The 19,870-nt window shown below is 42.3% G+C and overlaps 2 protein-coding genes across 6 annotated transcripts in view; both read left to right on the top strand.

The window, feature by feature from the left end:
• The window catches only part of LOC128754904 (rhomboid-related protein 3-like), a 36,782-nt gene extending 23,312 nt beyond the window's left edge, over positions 1-13,470 (top strand). For 2 of the 3 annotated variants that reach the window (XM_053857874.1, XM_053857873.1), the window contains 7 exons: positions 4,187-4,345; positions 6,755-6,979; positions 7,214-7,362; positions 8,314-8,426; positions 10,792-10,892; positions 11,041-11,101; positions 12,244-13,470. In XM_053857874.1, coding sequence (XP_053713849.1) covers positions 4,187-4,345; positions 6,755-6,979; positions 7,214-7,362; positions 8,314-8,426; positions 10,792-10,892; positions 11,041-11,101; positions 12,244-12,515 — 1,080 coding nt within the window. In that variant the 3' untranslated portion in view covers positions 12,516-13,470. Of the gene's footprint in view, positions 1-2,769; positions 2,911-4,186; positions 4,346-6,754; positions 6,980-7,213; positions 7,363-8,313; positions 8,427-10,791; positions 10,893-11,040; positions 11,102-12,243 lie in introns of those variants that run through there. The other variant, XM_053857875.1, reaches the window with a different exon arrangement.
• Positions 13,471-14,006: 536 nt separating this feature from the next.
• On the top strand, positions 14,007-19,430 carry LOC128754666 (BUB3-interacting and GLEBS motif-containing protein ZNF207-like). Of its 3 annotated transcripts, XM_053857465.1 has the most exons (12): positions 14,007-14,164; positions 14,492-14,618; positions 14,692-14,830; positions 15,097-15,276; positions 15,371-15,446; positions 15,535-15,596; positions 15,729-15,865; positions 16,068-16,136; positions 17,204-17,443; positions 17,981-18,137; positions 18,701-18,877; positions 19,127-19,430. In XM_053857465.1, the coding sequence occupies exons 1-11, from the start codon at positions 14,124-14,126 to the stop codon at positions 18,850-18,852; spliced, it is 1,380 nt and encodes a 459-aa protein (XP_053713440.1). In that variant the 5' UTR covers positions 14,007-14,123; the 3' UTR covers positions 18,853-18,877; positions 19,127-19,430. The 3 variants fall into 3 exon arrangements, with proteins under 3 accessions (XP_053713440.1, XP_053713439.1, XP_053713441.1); XM_053857464.1 differs by having other exon boundaries at positions 18,701-19,430; XM_053857466.1 differs by lacking the exon at positions 16,068-16,136 and having other exon boundaries at positions 18,701-19,430.
• Positions 19,431-19,870: the final 440 nt, after the last annotated feature.

Here is a 19,870-nt window from a genome sequence, read left to right as displayed (position 1 = left end):
CTAAAATGAAGAAATCCTGTTTTCTTGCTCATCAAAGTATGGACCAGAGTTCCACATACACACCAGCTACATCTCCATTAGGTTGACGATTCCCTCTCCTGTGACAGCCTGTCGCCTCTCAGCTTGAACTAGTCTCCCTAAATGAGGCCATGTCTGAGCAACGCCAGCAGGCCCAGAAGATAAGCCCCAGAATCAAAGAGTGTCCAGCAGACCTGATAATGTTCACTCTCAGCGGGGCCAGATATTGTGATGAATGTCGGAGACTGAAATAGAAACACAGCGGATGGAGAGTCACACCCCGCTGGTGTCAAGGTCTGAAACGTTTGCAGGCGTCAGAAGGTCAGCGCAGAACATTTGAGTGTGAGGGGACGACGGTCTGTGAATCTTCATGAGCCGACTGTGATTAGCTGGGCGACTTGGGAAGATGGCTTTCTAGGAAACTGCTTTATAGTGAGGGGAATTCCCTGGTTCCCTCTGAGGAACCTATATATCCTTCAGCATTACAGTAAAATAGTCCCCAAGCTAACAGTTTGTTGCTTAGCATCTGCTGTTACATGCTATTTAATAACACCGTTGGTTCATGGCTCTCAGTTGGAAAAGTCTGCTATGTGCTTTCCAGGTTTGGGATGAGAGGCATCCCAGATGAAGAAGCTATGACTCTGTATCGGTATCCCCTGGTTGGAGAAAGAGCTGAAACAGCTTTCCACTTATATTGTATTCTTAGATTTGTATTCAGGACCCTTCCACAGGTGCGGCCCAGGTCCAATGTGAGAGGTTATATACTGTCCTGGGAAGAGACTGGAGTCAGGCCCTCTTTGGCTTCCCTGCTGCCCCCACGACTTGAGCGTGGGTAGAAAAGCAAAGCCAACTGGTGGATGGAGACTAAAGTTAAGTCCATCATATTTAGGCTGTCATTCAACAGCTAAAACGGTCTGTTTTGATGCACATACATAATGATTAATGCGCTTGATAACACCCCCGTTTCTAAGGTTACGCACACACTTCGTCACACACAGCGCTGTCACATGCAATATTTTGACACGAGCCTCAGCCTCCGTGTTGGCAAAATGATTGACATTTAAATTCCACTGCAGCTTCTGTCTTTATTTATCATAAATAAGCATAAATTATCACATTTTATTTATGCATTTGATCTTGACATCACCAGGATTTAATGTTTTGTCACTGCCTCCGTGTGATGCAGAAGCATCTGAGATGGTTTACACTTGCGTTTATACACTTAAAACACCACACTGTGCCATGACATTTTCTGGTCGCAACAGAGTTCCTTAGTGTGGTTCGGTAAACTGATGATTACTGAGGTGGTTTCTCAGTCTGGAACACAGCAAACCAGACACTCGCAGTCAAATGTCTCTGTCTGGTGCAAGTAATCTTGTTTGCATTTGCGTACACACAAACCACCGGTCTGCTCCACTGTCAAGACGCCGATTTGATCCGTCTATTCCTCGATAATCGTTTTCTCACTGAACAGACTGAAGAAACCATGATCTGTTAGTGGGAGGTTTTCAAAATAAAGCATATGAAAATTGAATTCAGGACATAATAGAGAGCAAAGCAGAAGCCTGTGCAACAGCCCTCGAGCAACAGCTGCGACTGCACGACCGTAATAATTTGAGATAAATAAGTATTTTTGTCCTGTCGCTGTGCAACAACAAAGCAGTTATGCTTATTTAATGTATAGCACTGTTCCCTGCAGGGAAATATAAAGAAGCTGTTTTGTTCAGGCTCGTGGCCACAGTCCAAATTATTCCTCAATTCCTGTTTCAATGAGCCGCAAACCTGCTGACCTTTACCGACCTCCCCGTCGACAGTCCCTTTAAATATTCATCTTTATGAAAATTAGGCTGAAGACAAGAAGTTGTGTCCGATCTGTGCCCCCCTCCCTCCTCTTCACCCCTGCTCTGTCAGAGAAGCAGCGCAAGCTCATTGGTTCTGATTATTTTTGTGGAATTACGACTTTCTGAGGATTTGTTTTGAGCATGTGTGTATGCTCATTTTAATCCAGGGATTTACATAAACTCTCTTCTCTGCTTCTAGAATACGCCTCGCCAGCATAGCTGAGAAATACATGAATGAAAGGTGAAAACGTTTTTTAAACACAATTAAGGCGATTATTTCAACACTCTTTATATAGAACTAGCCATGAATTGTTTGGAAGCAATGCTCTCTCTGACTCAGGACTCGGCTGCCACCACAGTCAAAATAGCAACATAGTTTACTTGGTTTTTCTCCATTAGGAAACAGAATATTTTCTTGTCTTATATCTCAACCAAATAAACAATTAAAGTAAAAACAATGTCTCCCCAAGGTTGAGGGCCGAAACCCTTTGCTATCGAGAGAGTGACCACGGATGAGCTGCAGTGAGCAGTAAGATGACTCACTGTTAAGGGTGTGTGCCCCCCTTTCCGCCCGTCTGTCGACTTCACCCCGTGTTCACTCAACGGTGAAGTCTCTGTTGAAACAAATGAAAGTTTAGAGGAGGCTACTTTACATCCACCTGGGTCGCAGGGCGAGAAGACAACATGTACACGTCAAGTGTTTTGATTCAGGAGGGGCGATGAGGGAAAGTGCAATGGAGCCATGAATGCTGGGTGAGAGTGTTTTTGTTTGGGGCAGAATGAGAGGGGGGCTGTCTCGGGGTTTGTGTGTGAGAGGGAAAATAGGGGGGTGTAGGGAGGGTCTAGGAATGGACTGTAATCCTCTCGCCCTGGTTGGAAATAACCCTGCACAGTCAGGGACACAGTAGGACACGATATGACAATAGGGACGCTGCGCCCACACACACACACACAGGAATATTACATCGTTGTCGGCTACTAAGTCAGCTGTCCAAACTTCATCATGAGAAAATGTCCTCGACAGAAACTGGCTGATTTAATCCAAGCTAAGGTCGGTTTATTTTTGCTTCAGTATGTGTTCATGCTCATGTTGTGGTATGTTGTGAACGTAGTTGTTGGTGATGCTGGTTGTTGTCGGGTCCCTGTTGCCAAGGCTGATTCTGTCAACACACTATCATCTCTTCTTATCATAACAAGGACTTGGAGGTCAAAGGTTGCCAACTGCATTAGACGCTAAGTGTGTCAGTGTGTAAATGTTTACCTGAAATGATTGTATGTGACATTAACAACTCAAGTGCTTGTTCGTAATATGAATCATCACAGAGAGTGTTTTATCTGTTACTTTGTGAGGAAGGGAGGTCAGTCACGGAGAACTCCAGAGACAGCAAGATCAAAGCTTGTGGTGTGAAATATCCTCCTGTTATTTTTTGTTTTGGTGGCTCAGAGGTTTCTATTGTAAATTGAATACTTCTGGGATTCAAGTCCAACAAAATAAAAGTATTTGTCATCACAATATTTCGGCCTTCTTAACAAGACGGTCGTAAATCATGAAGAAGAAACTGTGTGAGGAATCTCTGTTGCTAAATTTTAGCCCTTAACTTTAATGCTTGAACAGTGACACAACACTTGTAGGTCGATTTATGAGTGATTTGCATGAGCTGACCAGTGCTGAATTTCTCTATCCTGGCGGGAAAAAGAGCTGTGCTAGAAGGCAGCGTGTTTGGGCTTCATTGAGTCAGCTAACTGGGCTTGAGTCATGAATGTCTTGGTTTTCCTCCATCACAAACCAATACACATAAGAGCCTCTTCCCGCTTTTTCCATGACTTGTGACACTGAAAGATGGAGGAAAAGGATGATGGAACTGTGGTTAAATTCACATGAGGCAAAACGTAATCTCAAATTTTTGCTGATGCTGAAATGAAAAGCAAAAAGTAGTACTAAATGTGAATTAATAAAGAAAAACTGCTGTCACAATCAGCAACACATCGATGAAAATATAACACTTCAAACTCAGCAGACTGGGGTCAGGTAAAAGATCATTTATGAATATGTGCAAACGGGAAGCTTGGGAAGTCAAAGAGTCACTTTCTGCCTCTCTTGTTTTGTAATAAAGAGAGTTTTGAAAGTCCTTTTCGTATTGTGAAGGTTTCTGCTGGACTTGTCTTATAAGGAGCAGGAAACAATGATGTAGGTCATAATGTGTCCCTTCCCTGTTAAGAAAAGGGAATCAACTTCTCAGGAAACTGCTCAATTACGATCTGTCTTTCTCGTGTTTTCCCCCCAAACACTGGTTTTAATCCTGATGTCTGTGTGTTTTCAACTGCAGTATGACCTTGACAACTCAGGCTTCATCAGTACTGAGCGCTTCAGGGACCTGTTGGCGACCCACGGATCTGAGATTGACCCTCACAAACTAGAGGTTCTGTTGGCCCTGGCTGATGGTAATGCTGATGGAAAGATCTGTTACCAGGACTTTGTGAACCTGGTGAGCTTTTTGATCACACCCACTGCTATGTCATGTCTTTATATATTTTTAATACTTTTTACTTGTTTTGTAGTTTCAAGTGTTGACAAATGCAGATCATGAAGCGCCACAAACTTTCTTGAGTGGAACCGGTTTTAGCTGGAGATATTCAAATATTTAAACTATTATTTTAAATAATATATAATGATGAGATCAAATGTTAAACAGGAGATTGAGAGCCATCATTTGTAGCAATGATATTCTCATTGCAGAACAAAAAAAAGTTTTTTTTAAATAAAAAAAATCATTTCAATGTAATTAATTTAATTTCCAAATAAAATTATGGAGCACAACTGCTTCTGCAAATATGCAAAATAAATATCTAATTAAATAAAAATACCATTTTATCTCACACGGTAAAAAGTTCCTTTTAAGACTTGCCAGTGCTGCCAGGATCACACACACCCTATGACATTGTGATGGACTGACCCGCCACCTTGTCCTACTTTCCTGTCGACTGCTGTCCAAGGTCTCACTCCAGCATCACCAGCAGATGCAGTGTTCTCTATTTTCTGTGTCATCTATGTCCACTATCCTTTACATGTTGTTGAGACAGTGACCATCGGATGAAGAGAATTTTGAACATCGAAATGTGGAAATCAAAACCTTAAACTCCAGGATGGATGGGATGGTTTAAACCATTATGACCGGAAGCCTATTCACTTATGCTGTGGTTGTTCTTCAACGTCTGTCTATTTTTTAGTGAATTAACAAAGGGAGCAAATGGTGCTGAACCATTCCTCAACTCACTGTAGTTATGAGCACAAGTATCTGGAAGAGAGATTGCAGTCGGGTCTGGCTGCAGCCCGTAGCTAAGTCATCCGTCAGAGATTCAGCATAGAACTGCAGCTCCTCTGTGTAGAGGGAAGTCAGTAAAGGTGAGCTTGGGACAGACTGCCTGAATACCTTCCTGGTGATCTGATCTGAGCATGTCCCACCTGTTCCATTTTCACAATCAGAATAAAATAAATAAAATAAAATAAAATAACAAGGGCTGATCACAAATTCTTCATTCTGAATGGATTGACTTTAGTCCATTTTGAGACCAGAGCAGCTGGAAAAACTGGAGGTTCCTGGAGACTCAGCCTCAGATAAGCCTAACAAAACAGGGTTGACTGATGGGTTGGATCATTTGTATCACTGTTCTCACAAAGCCATGTAAAACACAATTGTGGTGAGTTAATTTACAACCCCATTACTTTGAACTGCACCCACTCCATCACCACGATTGTCTCTAATCGTCTCCACAACACATCGACAGTGAACGCATCAGAGCTCTCTGCAAGCCTCTGCGACTATTTACCCATAATACTGTCTCATTTTCTCCCGGGCTAGAGTTGCACACTATTTAAATATAGACCCTTCTCATCGGCTCCAACAGGAAATTCAGAGTAGCATCCATTAGCATTCAGCCTCTATTATCCCATATGTTCATGTGGGATCAAATATGTGCAGCTGTGCTCCAATTTTTTAATCCTGCCCTGATGATTTGAGCTTATTCTGATATTAATGTGTTTTTGGAATTTGATTTTCAACAGAGGCATGTGTGTCCTCTCTGCCGTGATATTTTTTATTTTATTTTATGACAGCACTTTATTGCAAAGCACTTTCCTAGTTGGTGGGATCCCCACTGACCATGGCAATAAATTTGATTCTGATTCTGATACTGATATCGAAGCTTTTTACGTTAGTTTATATGTCCACACCTCCCTCACTGTCTCTACTCAGGTTACAGCTAGAGAAAATGTTTCATGTCTGAATCAAATATTGGCCTGTGCTCTCACCTTTTTGGATATGTATTTGCTATATGCGATCAAGACTGAATGAGACAGATGAAACTGCATTCAATTTTATTTTGCAGTTGAATTCCCCAGCCAGAAATTGAATGGGTGACCTGTGAGGGTGTCCCTGGTAACCAGAGGCCAATTGTCACAAGTGTAAAAACCGCTATAACTTGCTGAGTAAGCTATCAAAACCTGCAATAATTCAGAATAGTATATAAAATATACTGTATATGAAGAATTCTCATCTAATGAGATGACCTTTGATACAAAGACGTCCAATTGATACAGCAACAAAATGAAACTCCCTCTCGGGCAACTCTTTTTTTGCAGAAAAAAAAAGCTATTTCCTTTCACAGCTCTAATGATAGCATGCTGGCCACAGGTTGCTAGGTGATGATGGAGGCATTTGGGACCACAGGGGGAAGTGGAGCGAGGAGCTGCGTATGTGTGGCCTTGTCCTTGGCATGAGGGCCCAACACTGAGTCCCTTTAAACCATTACCTCCTTACACTACCCTGGAATACGGTGTATAATCAGCAATCCATACCTCTGTTGATCTGCTGATACTGTCAACCTTCCCTCCCCAGATGAGTAACAAACGCTCCAACAGTTTTCGGAGAGCCATTCTGCAGGGGAGCAGGCAGCTGAAAGGCTGCAGTCTCAATGATGAGGTCGGTTTAGGACTATCTCAGCGCCTGGTCCGGCACGTGGCCTATGAAACGCTCCCCCGCGAGGTGGACCGCAAGTGGTACTTCGACAGCTACAACTACTGCCCACCCCCCTGGCTCATCTTCATCATCACCATCGTGGAGGTACAGCAAAGAGAACTAGAGGGCATTATTGTAGTAGTGAGAAAAGAATATTTAAAAGTAGAACCCTGAAATTTATGGATTATTTGAAAACTTAACTTGAAAAGGTTAGGCTTTTTTTTTTTTTCTTCTCATAACATTTTATTCAGGTTGGCAGAGTTGCGGATTCTGCCATCACATAGAAAGTATTTCAATGAAATCCTCTTCCTAAACAATGACGTTCTCCTGCTGCCACAGGTGGCTGTGTTCATGTATTATGGCTTTAAGTTGGAGCGCCTGGTTCTCCAAGTATCCAGTCCTTCGTTCCTGAAAAGTCCACTTCCGTACCACCCGCAGCTACGAGCACAAGCTTGGAGATATTTCACCTACATCTTCATGCACACGGGGTGAGTATAGTCTGCTCATGTTTGCCTTAGATCTATTCGTCTCAATCATTAAATTAAATAGTTTTTAGCCAAATTTTCTTTTTCTTTTTCACTTTATCGCCTTCGTATGGGGCTGTTACAACTGGAGATGTTTAGGAAGAGAGAGGGGAAATTCATTTCCTTGAAGGGCCAGAGAGACGAGTGTGAGAATGTAACAAAGATTTTGCACAGTACATATATATATATATATATATATATATATATATATATATATATATATATATATATATATATATATATATATATATATATATATGCACTATACTATATATATGTATATATACATAGTACATGTATATGTACCATTTTTATTATTGTATTTATTTATTAATTTATTTTATTTGTATTTGACATACAATTTGTTAAAAGATTCTCAGCATAAATTATAAATATTGTAAGAGGTTTTTAAGAAGTAAATGTTTTAATTTAGGCTGAAAAATATGACATAGGCGCTTTTTCATGAAATGAAAAAAAGAAAAGGGACAAAAATATTGTGAAAAATGATCGTCACCAATTGGGGGAATCCAATTTAAAGGGGAGAGAAAAGTTTTCAATGCGTTTTTAATTAGAATTTCAAAAGAAATGAGTGATGAAAAATCTAACATGTCTTTTGTAGTTTTGCGGGCCACATAAGTAACAGGCAAAGGGCGGCATGTGGCCCCCAGCCACACTTTGCTCACCCATGGTCTCGGTCATAGGTGTCAATCGCAGAGTGGTTGAAAATGTTTGACTAAGAAAAGAAAAAATAAAACTTGATGGAGACTACAGTTCAATGACTCAAGGGGGTCATATTAGAGCGGACATGTAAAAAAATTACAATGTGTAAGAGCGTGGAGAACAGGTGTGTAAATGTTAGTTATCATAGCAAGGACTGTAATTTTTAAGTTTGAAACCAGTGAATGTCTTTGTCAGAATCGAACATCTCAGTCTGAACATGGCCATGCAGCTGCTGGTGGGGGTCCCTCTAGAGATGGTCCACGGCGCCCTGAGGATCGGACTTATCTATGTGTGTGGCGTGCTGGCAGGTGAGCACACACAGAGTCATTGCTAACACACAAGAACATGCGGTTAGTTTGGTTTTAACATCCAACATCCTATCAGGTTCCTGTCACAGGACTAAATCACGTGTGTCTGCGAGTGGCTGTGTTTTCCGGACAGATGGTCTGGTCTCTATACTGTGACTAGACATTAGATGCACGAGTGGGGGTCGTGCCGTACCCCGTCAAAGCAGCCCCCCCTTTCTTCTGCACAATGGACCAGGGCAGAGGGCATCATCTGAAATTGTGCTTCAATGACAGAGACACACTCACGCGACATGAGAGCAGGACTGAGAGGGACAAAATTGAGGGACGTGATGGAGTGAAAGCAGGGAACGGGAGCGTGATGTATTCACAAATGTTATTATTCCTCAGAGAAATTGGATGGGAGCATGTGGCTAACATTTGGTTGGAAGTGAATCAGCCGGGATAATAAAGGCTGTGACCGAAATCTTACTTGAATCATTTCCCTTCTGATCTACCTCAAATTACAGGGCTGCTGTCTGGCTGCACCTGGGTGTTTCGCTAATAAGAATGACTTTTTTGTTGTTGTCATAATGCTCAGAACGGCTTTTAATTGCTGGCCAGTGTTTCTGATAAGAAAACATCAACATCCGTTGTGAAACCAGGCCTCTGTCGGGGTTGTCCATGCACACACTTACAGGCAAGTGTGAGAGAACAAAAGATAACAGACACCATGAGCAGAGATGAACTCAGCTGGACCAGACATGGGTCAACACAAAGTGCAGAGGTCAAGCAATGAGCCAATGAAAGGTCAATGACCTCTCAGGCCAAAAGCCCACTGTAGTATTCTGTCAGCTGACTTGTGATAATGGACTGGACGAGTGCAACAAAAGGGATGGTGGAACCGCAAGTGGACCCCGAGTCTCAGTCGGACGAATGTTATAGATGTTCCAGGACGCTGATGAAAAAAAAACAACAGGCTTTTGTTGGCAGCAGAAAATCTGAAACACATTTGCTATTAAATCATCCACACAGACCACCACTGTGGCAGCAGAGTGACATAATCTGGTTATGTCAATTCAATAATAAAGAAAGCAAGTGGCATCCGCAGCTCCTGAACCATGGTGGAGGTCCTGATTTCATTCTTCCGTGTGTTCTGAACTGCTGGACTTAATATTGCACAGCATATCAGTATAGATTTTCTTTATTTCACAGGCGCCTGTGTCACTGGTGTGGTTGATAAAAGGGCTCCTTCTGGTGGGGTTGTCCAGCTGGTGGGAGACATAAGGCTGGCTGCCGCAAATTTGGCTCTGCATCGATGGCAGCCGACCGTCGTCACGCAAGCTTAAACATCTAAAATTAGTCTAATGCTGGAGTTATTTTAGTTTGCTTTTGTTGGTTGGAGTGATGTAACGCCCATGTTCCCAAATTCATGGGATTTTGGAAGTGTTTGAAAGGCCCGTTGTCAGCCAGCTGGTCCACAAAAAGAACAAAAATGTGACTTAAATACGGATATATCCTCCATTGTTCACAGCAAACAGTGAGTTCCAACTGTGTAAATAAAGCAGTTTTTCTTTGTGTGTAGTTGCCGTTTCAGGTCCGTCTAATAAAGCATATACCAGGGATGAAGTTTGTAACGCCTGCTCAGGCTGTTTGCAGGAAGTGAGGTCAGAAGATGTTCAGAAACGGAATCATTTGCAATACAAGAAAAGGAAACGTCAATGGGGGCTTCTTGCAACAGCCATTAGGTCTCCTCCAAGTGCTGCAAGACAGTAAACACAACACTGAGAGCAACGTTGAGTGTCCTTCAATCTGTTGAGTGAGATTGCTTCTGGTGAAATATTTTAGAGAGGGTTTAATTATTGTAAGAAATATTGTATTTTCTTTCACATGCTTGGGATATTCTGTTGGAATGGTTCCCTTCATTGATAGATGTATGAATGTCCAAACTAAAGCTTCATCTTTAATGCAACATTTTAACCAAAAATGGTTGGACACTATAAAGAAATGTTGGAGGAACAATATGTTATATTTGAAAACACACAGTGACACTTGAAGAGCAGGACGTGCGCGTGGTCCTTATAGGGACGGCAGGAAATTGATGAGAATACACTCACTGAAGGCACACGGCCATGAGCAACAGTCTGTAGTCCTTACTCCACCACCACACCCACCTGTCCTCAGCTCTGTGGATTGTTCCTTAGCAGCACTGAACTGACAACATTAGATGAGGATAATAAGAAAAACTCTGGATCTAGATGTCGAATATATTGGTAACCTTTCAGTAAAATCAAGATTTTTTTTGTTTTACATTAGATGGAGGCTACCTGAGGACAGAGAAATCTGTGCAAAGATAACACACTTGATACGACCTCTCTGATCAATACAGGATCCTTGGCTGTGTCTGTGACTGATATGACGGCGCCTGTGGTTGGTTCCTCCGGTGGAGTGTACGCACTTGTCTCAGCACACTTGGCCAACGTAGTTATGGTATGTCTCATGCATTACCACTTCATAACAGAGCACTGTCACACCATCAAAGCTGCCTTTTAATCATTAAAAACAACAACAACAATCATAATAAAACATTCTCACTACTTGTGTACTCATCCATCATTTCCTCCCCTTTTTCCTACAGAACTGGTCGGGGATGAAGTGCCAGTTTAAGTTATTCCGGATGGCCATGGCTCTGGTTTGCAGTAAGTAAAGTTCATTCAGACTTTAATGGAAGTGAAATGCTTTTGTTTGGGTGAGGGTCTTTGAATGTTCTCCTTGAACACATGTTGTATAACCAAATGTTGAGTAAGTTAAGGGGTCCTCTATTGTTTACCCAACTGCAGATACATTTCAGGACCATGGCTGAAAATACTTGCTTGGTGTTTGTTCTGGGTCATATGAGTTGCGCCAGGAGTAATCTGACTTAATCTTATTTTGCACCCACGCTGTGACTTTCACTGTGTATTTATTTACTTGATGTAATTATGTCATTCTAGCATTGGAAATAGCAATATCATAAAAAGTTAAATTTAAGTGAACTGAATCAGACAGTAGGTGGAAATAAAAGCAAAAATAAATTTAAGAAGTAAAAACAGTCACTCTCTAATTACACTGCATACATTCAAGGAATGTGCATATATTGACAGTAAAATAAATGAGCCACTGAAAAAAGGGCACTCAAAAATTAAAGACCTTAATCACATGAGGAGGCAGCTCAAGTCAAACTGACTGAAGTGACTTTACTTGCAAGAATTGTAATGTTTAAAATGAATGAGAGTTTTAAAAAAACTGGTGTTAGAGAGTGGAGCAAGATTGCATAACGTAATAAAATTGTGTATTCGTTAAAATTAATTTAAATATTCACAATATAAATTCTTACCATTAAAATGATCACCAATAAACAAATGACATTCTATTTAAATAAAGCCTTAAGGGGAAAATGATCTAACTGGTACACATTTTCAGTTCTAAGAAAATAATTTATTATTTGTTATAAATTAATTATGGTGATCGACTGTTACAGATACTTTTTTTCTAGTTGGGTTTTCTTAAAGAATGTGACAGTAATCGGTGAGTGTTTTTTTTTTTTCAATCATGTTTTGGAGGCAATACAGTATATTTGCTCTGTTGATCAACGGAGGTGAGACATTGAGAAGAAGATTTGTAAAAATAGAAGCGGGAAATATAAATAAAAGGCTTTTATCTGCTCGAGTCACCACCTTTAAAAATAGCAGTCCTTGTCCTTCACTTTTTTGAATGAAATATAATGGAGATTATGCTTTCCTAATGGGTCATGTCCTTAATTCTGATCCGTATTATGTGTCTTCTCCCCTCCCTCCAACAGTGAGCGTGGAGTTTGGTCGAGCGGTGTGGCTCCGCTTCTACCCACCAGCCTTTCCCCCGTGTCCCAACCCCAGCTTTGTGGCCCACCTGGGCGGGGTGATGGTCGGCCTGACTCTGGGTGTGGTGGTGCTGCAGAATTATGAGCAGCGACTTCAGGAGCAGTCCTTGTTCTGGATCTTTTTCTGCGTCTATACACTGTTTGTGCTCTGCGCTGTCTTCTGGAACGTCTTTGCTTATAGTCTGCTGGACGTGCGACTGCCTCCACCACCGTGATGTGCCGGATATTATCGCCAACCTTTGACCGCCTCTTTCCATGGTGCATCATCTCGCTCAAGACATCTCCGCACCAGTTCTTTTTTTCATCATGAAATGACGTATTTATTGATGGCAGCAGACAACAAGCCTCGGACTTCACCTAAGAGCAGCAAGTAAAGCCCTTAGCTTCTGCCTCCTTCTCAAACCCAACGGTGCCTATTAAATGGAGACTTGATCCAGATGAAAGTATGTTCACACTTACCTCTAGTTTGGAGTGAGAGCAGGAAAAGCTTAGTTAACATTTGTTTTCATGAACTATAAGTTGGTGTTTCATTTGAGTAGCATTGCCTGGGAGTCAGTGACTTACCCTGCATCAAGTATTTACAACAAAAGAGGGTCATTGTTGGCGCAAAGTATTGACTATTGAACCCCATCTTTGTTGTGCAGAGTGTAGCAGTGATTGAAGAACTAGCACAAGTGCCATTTAGGCTCCAAAGCTTTCATTCATGTTGCCAAAACATTGCTTTAAGCACCAGGGAATCAGTGTTGACAGGTGTCCTGGTGCTGCCTGCTAGTTCTAGGAAGAGAAATGGAGCACATAAGGATTATAACGTGCAGTATATGTTTTTGAATTACAAAAATGAAGCAGCACACAGGTCATGCTTAACAAAATAGAAAAACAAAAAACAAAATTAGTGGTTAAACTTGGGTAGAAAGTAACACCAGTGACTAGAGTGTACTGTTACGCTGATAACTGCGCCGCACAACCCTAACAAAGTATTTAAAATATTTTTCTTTTTTTTGAAGTTGATGTTATTTTATGTGTTTTGTGTGGTTCAGTCTGCTTTGTAATGATATCGCTTGTCTGTATCATATTTAAAAAGGATGTTCTGCTGTGCTTTGGAGTTGATGACTGCAAATATTTTAACCTTGTGGATATTTTGTAGATTTGATATGTACATATTGGAGAGGATTAAACATTTTTATACAGAAGCGGCTTGTGTTGTGTTGCTGTGTTGGGCCCTCTGTGTGTTTGAGGAAAGTCGGATGCAGTTTTGAAGTGCTTTGTAATGAACTAACGTCGACGTGGAGAGAGATATTTTTGGTGTGCTGTCTCCATCCAGTGGACATTCAATAGACCAACACGGCGAGCGCAGCACTGGGTGAGAGTGGTTGAAATATTATGGTTAAACAGCTGCAGTAATGTAAATGGGAAACAATTAGGATGCAAAGATTGAGTACGGTGAGATACAATGAGAAAGAAAAACAGCGCAAAAACGTACATACTGTTTCATTTCATGAGAACACATTGGCACATTTTTATGTAGATATTATTTACACATTTTACTACACGGTTTCCTTGAATGTTATAATAATAATTTTATAACAGTTTAAATAATCCAAAAGGGTATAATAATACAAAATAGAATATGATTCAATTGTATTTCAAGCCCGGTACGCGTTGGGCTACGTGATGACGTAGCTTGTTGCACTTCCCGTTCAGTTCGGTTCCGCTACTGTCTCAGACAAAGCGCCATTTTCGGCGGCTCTGAAGCATGCTGTTGTCATACAGATAATAAGAATCTAGACATCTGGGACTTGCTTTTTCACTTTTATTAGGTAAACATGGGTCGAAAGAAGAAGAAGCAGCTGAAACCCTGGTGTTGGTATCCTTTTCGGTCCATTGAACTTCGAGAGCTCACGAACAATAACCAGTAGGCCCGTGCTTGGCTTAGCGGCTACCGTTAGCTTAGCAGTTGACTCATGCTGCGTTAAAACTCGCGTAAACCGAGTCGTTTGTCGATTGTGTTTCCACCCCTCGTTGCTAGTAATATGCGTGTTCGGGTTTCAGGGTTCATGGTCTCTTTATAGAGTTATTCTGTTGCTGTTTTGACTTTAAAGAGTTGTGGTCCGAGCTATCCGAGCCTCCAGAACACGATGCTATTCTAGCGCGGAACTTCGTTTTCCCCACGTTCCTTAACGTCTCTGTGCAGGTACTGTAATCGAGATTTCGACGACGAGAAGATCCTCATTCAGCACCAGAAAGCAAAACATTTTAAATGTCACATTTGCCACAAAAAGCTGTACACTGGTCCAGGCCTAGCTATTCACTGCATGCAGGTAAATTGGAAGTTTGCACAGCCTGGGTTTCTGTTTGCAGCATTACGCTTCATCATTGTACTACTGTTTTCAGGTGCATAAAGAGACTATTGACAGTGTTCCAAATGCAATCCCTGGGAGAACAGACATCGAGTTAGAGATCTATGGCATGGAGGGGATCCCTGAAAAAGACATGCAAGAAAGGAGGCGTACAATAGAACAAAAGTCACAAGGTTGGTGTGCATTGATGGTGTCTCCCTTAACATTTAACTTTTAAATGTTGCTAAAGAAATGTTATTCAAACTCACTGGCATGCGTCAACATGAGTCTTATTCACTCCTCTGTATGTTATTGAACGGTGGTAATTGGTTTAAAGGTCATAATCTTTGGTGATAAGGATGATTTGGAAATCTTCCTGAGACAGCTGAATAGATATTAATATAGTTAATATACAAAATAAATGGAGTTGGCAACCAGTAATTTACATTTTGCATTCCAGAGAGTCAAAAGAAAAAGAATCAAGATGACTCTGATGAAGACGACGACGATGACGAAGCGGGGCCGTCAGCTCAGCAGACGCCTGGAGTGCCCCCGCAGACCGGATATGCTGCTCCAATGACTCAACCTGGAATGCCTCCTGTGGCTGGCACACCCGGAATGCCTCACGTTGGCTATCAAGGTATTCAGTGTGACCTGTTTTAAAAGTTTTTAGCTTTATTCACAGTCACGTATTGATGTTCATAGTTCATTACTAAGCTGATTTATTGCTACAGGTATGCCTCCAATGATGCCAGGAGTTCCTCCCATGATGCATGGCATGCCACCTGGCATGCATGGGATGCCACCAGGGTAGGTTTTGGTGCAGTGATCTATCTGGTGTAACCTTAAAAGGCAAACTACTATTTACAAAATGTAATTGCAACGCTCCTCTTTCTAGAATGATGCCAATGGGTGGCATGATGCCTCCCATGATGCCTGGAATGCCCGGCATACCTCCGGGTGAGTGGTGCTTTTTAGATTCTTTTATTTTTTTTCCTAAATGATCATGTTTTATTTTGTCAAGTTCTTGATTTAGGTTAAATGTGGTGAGATGTTTTGGACTTCTATTTGAGCTGACTGTTCTAAACACAGGTATGCCGCCTCACATGGCCCCGCGGCCAGGGATGCCCCATATGGCACCAGTTACTGCTGCAGCAGCGATACCCCGGCCAGCAGCACCTGCAGCTCAGCCTGCAGTCACAAAACCTCTGTTCCCAAGTGCAGTACAGGTATGTGACATAAGGAGTTGAATATGCATTATCATACTTTTTTTGTCCCAAAAACTGTTGCAGCCCCAGTTTTACATGTAAGCTTTTGCTATCTAATGTTGTGTCCTAAAACGGTTAGAACCGGAATTTGTAAATTAACATGCTTCCTTTTCTCAAGGTTCTCAGTTTTAATATTCTTACATTTCCTCTGACCATGCTGCAGATGGGCGCTGGTGGTAAAAACACAGCAGAGGTTTCCTCCCCACCTGCTGACTTTCTTAACACATCACAAGTATGCATACAGGCTGGGCGTTGACTGTGGCAGCTGCATGTTGCTCAGAATTCAACTCATTTTGTCTCTGTTAGCGACTGCGTGTCCTTGCAATTGTTAATTTACGTGTGCTAGCAAGAGGCAACCATCTTCGTGTACCATATTGGCTTTCTGCAAACATTTTTCTATGCATGATGGTAAGAAGAATATAATGAAGTAGGCGAAGATGATTGATGTCATAGGCAATCCTCTTAAAATATTTTAAAAGAGGCATGTTTTATTTCCTTTCATGATTTTCTAACTCAAATCATGCTTTTTAGATGGCTTCTTGCACCACGTTTGCATAAACAATGCTCAACTGACTCTTTTCTGTGGCGGTGTAAAGCTCAATGGTTCTTTTCTACCATGTTATTCCAGTTTGCCGTTGTGCTGTACCCTCAATTTACTTTTCCAAGTGGCGTTAAGTGTTTGGTAAATTGATCCCTATTTGCACTGGTCAGTTTTTAGGCAATTTGACAGCAAAGTAGATTCACGTTAATCCCCAGACATACCTGTGTAAGGTAAACAGAACAGTGACCACGGCAAAGGTTGTGTCTTACCTCTGTCCCTGGACACATGCTGATTCACGTCTCGCTGGTATTTTATTTTCAGCACTGCAGAAAGCGATGAAACTTCTAGTACAACTATCATGATCTTCAAGTATTTACAGAGAAACTGGCGGGAGATTACTGAAAAGCAAAGGTCTCCATTCACATAGCTTTATCATTACTTTACCGCTTGTCTGTTTTGGCAGAAATAAGTGCAATTTGCAGCCAAATTTGCACATTACCGATTTTCATTCTCTATAAGACCCAATACCTGGACAAATCATCTTTTTCCATCCAAGGCGGGACTCCCACCATATCCAGCAGGTGGTCATTGTGTCCCGTCAGCAGTTTCGCACAGGAATATTTGCATGCCAACACGATGCTAAGCATAGATGTAATCCAGTGCGAATAGGGTGTGTTAAACTATGTTTCTATCAGGTTATTTCTTCATACTTTAGCCATCGCACTTTGTAACTGTGTTCTGGATTTGTGTTTGTATAGGCCCAGCAGAGCACCGCCGGAGCTGCAGCTACAAACTCCTTCACCACCCCTGCTGCCTCTGATGCACCCAAAGCGACATTCCCTGCGTACACCCAGCCCTCTGTCTCTTCTTCCGCTTCTTCTAACCCCTCTAGCAGTACTGTGGCTAAGCCCCCGGCCACAGTGACCAGTAAACCTGCCACCCTCACCACCACGAGTGCAACTAGTAAGTTGATCCACCCTGATGAGGATATCTCACTGGTAAGTTGCTCTGCCTTTTTATTTTGCCATTTTCACAGTAAGTAATGACTGAGGAGTACTAATCTGCAGTTTTTATGGTTATATATTCAACTTCAGGCCTGCTTTACCCTTTGGGTGCCAGAGTGTTTTCAATGAAATCTTTAACTTTATTGCCATTTCAAACGGCTGTAGCTTGAAACTGGTTTGAGTGAACTCACTCATGTAATCGGTTTATTGTGTCACCTGGCAGCAGCCATTGTATTGCATAACTTTTACAGATGTTTATCAAACTGCAATATAGACCTGCTGTCCAAAGTACTCAGACGTTACATGTGTAAAATGGTAGCCACGCCTGGCTCCGTATTTGCCGCTGGACTAGTATAAAAGCAGCGGCGCTACCTGTCAGTTTTGTGACTTTGGCGCCCAAAGGGTTGAAATCTAATTCTCTGTTGCCGAACAAACTTGTTCTGTTCTCTAAGTAATCGTGGTGAAATGCAATTGACTTGTCGTGTGGTGATCTCCACATCTTACCAAGAACTGTTGTGTCCTTGTCAACAGGAAGAAATGCGAGCACAACTCCCTCGGTACCAACGTCTGGTCCCCAGACTGGGCCAGGCCCACGTAGCTGCCCCCCCTGTGGCGGCTGTGGGCACAATGATGGCTCCACAGCCAGGCTTGCCCACACAGCAGCCAGGCATGAGGCATCAGATGCATGGTAAGACACTACGTTCATGTAGGATTTGAACTCGGGACGTTTAGATTAAAAAAACGAATGTATTGTAACGTGACGTGTTTCCTGCTGTGCTGTCAAGGGCCCGTCTTGACCATTGTCTCCCAAAAAGTATTTCCCTCACATTACAGTGGTTGACCTTGGAGATATTAACCCAATGTCTTCTGTACATCTGTCATAAGGAGACACAAGGATCCGTGCTCCTCACAGCATCTCATACATCCTCAAAATAAAATCTGAAGGAAGACAGTCGCAGTAATATCTGAAAGTAGCAATGCTTCTCTCTCAAGATCTACTTGAGCTTTGTCTGAACCACTCCACTGTTTCCCCTGCATCAATAAAGTTTGACCAACTCGGGTGCTCTCTCCCATTCTCAAAGCCCTGTGGCAGGTGGAACCCAGACAGTGAAACTGCTGCTATTGTGGAGTCTCCTGGTTTATTGATCACTGTTGCGATCGACCCACACTCAGTGGCGCAGCGCGTCTGCTAAACCAATATCATGGCGTTGTAGTTTTTCCACTGACTTCTGAATTGCGTTCCCTCTGCAGGCCAGTTCGGTGCTCCTCCACAAGGCATGCCTGGCTACATGCCGGGAGGGATGCCTCCTTTTGGACAGGGTCCTCCTATGGTCCCTCCATTCCAGGGAGGACCCCCTATGGGCATGAGGCCGCCTGTTATGTCTCCTGCCGGACGCTACTGAGCCAGCATCGCAGCCATCATATTAGGTTTGAGGTTAACACCTTTCTCTCATCCTTGTGCTAATTGAATGCTAGCTGCTAGCTAATGGCAGACCAGAGCTAAGACCAGTGGCGATGGAGAGTAAATATTCATTAAAACACATGGACATTTTTGGACAACACCACACAAGTTCTTGAAGCTGTTTTTCTTGCTTACGTGTGCGGATGTAATTTTTTTCCCCCCATAGGTTCCACTCAGGTTTCTGTAAATGTGTTGAAATTATGTTTCTTTTGAAGCTCCTGGAGTTACATGAACGTTCCAACCCCTTACAAAGGCAAGTTCATCTTGTAAACTTTTGATCCTTTCTCTGCTCGATTGAGCCCCTCACAGCATGTTTAGGTGCTGTTGGACTTGCGTCCCCAACCTTGGTTGGTGAGGGTCTCTGAGATGATTCCAGCTTAGTCGTGCTGCATTTGCTACAAGTCACTCAGTTTACGCTTCTATCAAGTTTGTTTGAAGATTTCCACTCAGACAGGTTACTGTGTGCATCCTTTGTAATGTTTTATGAATCTGTTGTAATAAAATCCATCTTGAAATCCACTGCTGGTTTTTCCTGGGGTGTTTGAAGGTGAGTGATGAAGGTTTGTACCCACTTTGCATTTCCTGGCATCTCATTCATCACGTCTCACCCACTGTCTTGAATAGAAGTGGTTTGTGCCTTTATTTACAGAACATTGTAATCTTGGAGTGCAGCATCTGATTTTAGCCTGCACTTCATGACCTTAACATTGGTGGCAAGCAACATCTGCTGCTCTTGCTGTTCTAGTTCCCAAGCTAAAGCTGAGCTTACAGCTCAGGTGGCCAGATACTGTGCTCTGGAATTGTTGAGTGATCAGACGTCGAACTCGGGTCTACTACACAGCGACATGTTCAAGTATCATCAGGGGCAGCGGGAAGCTTAGGTCCATGACTGTTGACATCCGCCTCTCCACTTGTGTAGCAATGTAGTCATTCAGCTACACTCATGATGAACATATTCA

Source organism: Synchiropus splendidus, chromosome 2, assembly GCF_027744825.2.
Source record: "Synchiropus splendidus isolate RoL2022-P1 chromosome 2, RoL_Sspl_1.0, whole genome shotgun sequence".
Classification (NCBI taxonomy): Eukaryota; Metazoa; Chordata; class Actinopteri; order Syngnathiformes; family Callionymidae; genus Synchiropus; species Synchiropus splendidus.
Note: the sequence above shows the minus strand (reverse complement) of the source record. Positions and strands in the feature narration are given on the sequence as shown.

Coding starts and splice junctions, on each gene's coding strand:
- LOC128754666 (XM_053857465.1), top strand. CDS start 14,124: ATGGGTCGAAAGAAGAAGAAGCAGCTGAAACCCTGGTGTTG. Junction 14,619..14,691: donor TAGCTATTCACTGCATGCAG/GTAAATTGGAAG, acceptor TACTGTTTTCAG/GTGCATAAAGAGACTATTGA. Junction 15,866..16,067: donor TGTTCCCAAGTGCAGTACAG/GTATGTGACATA, acceptor ACCATGCTGCAG/ATGGGCGCTGGTGGTAAAAA.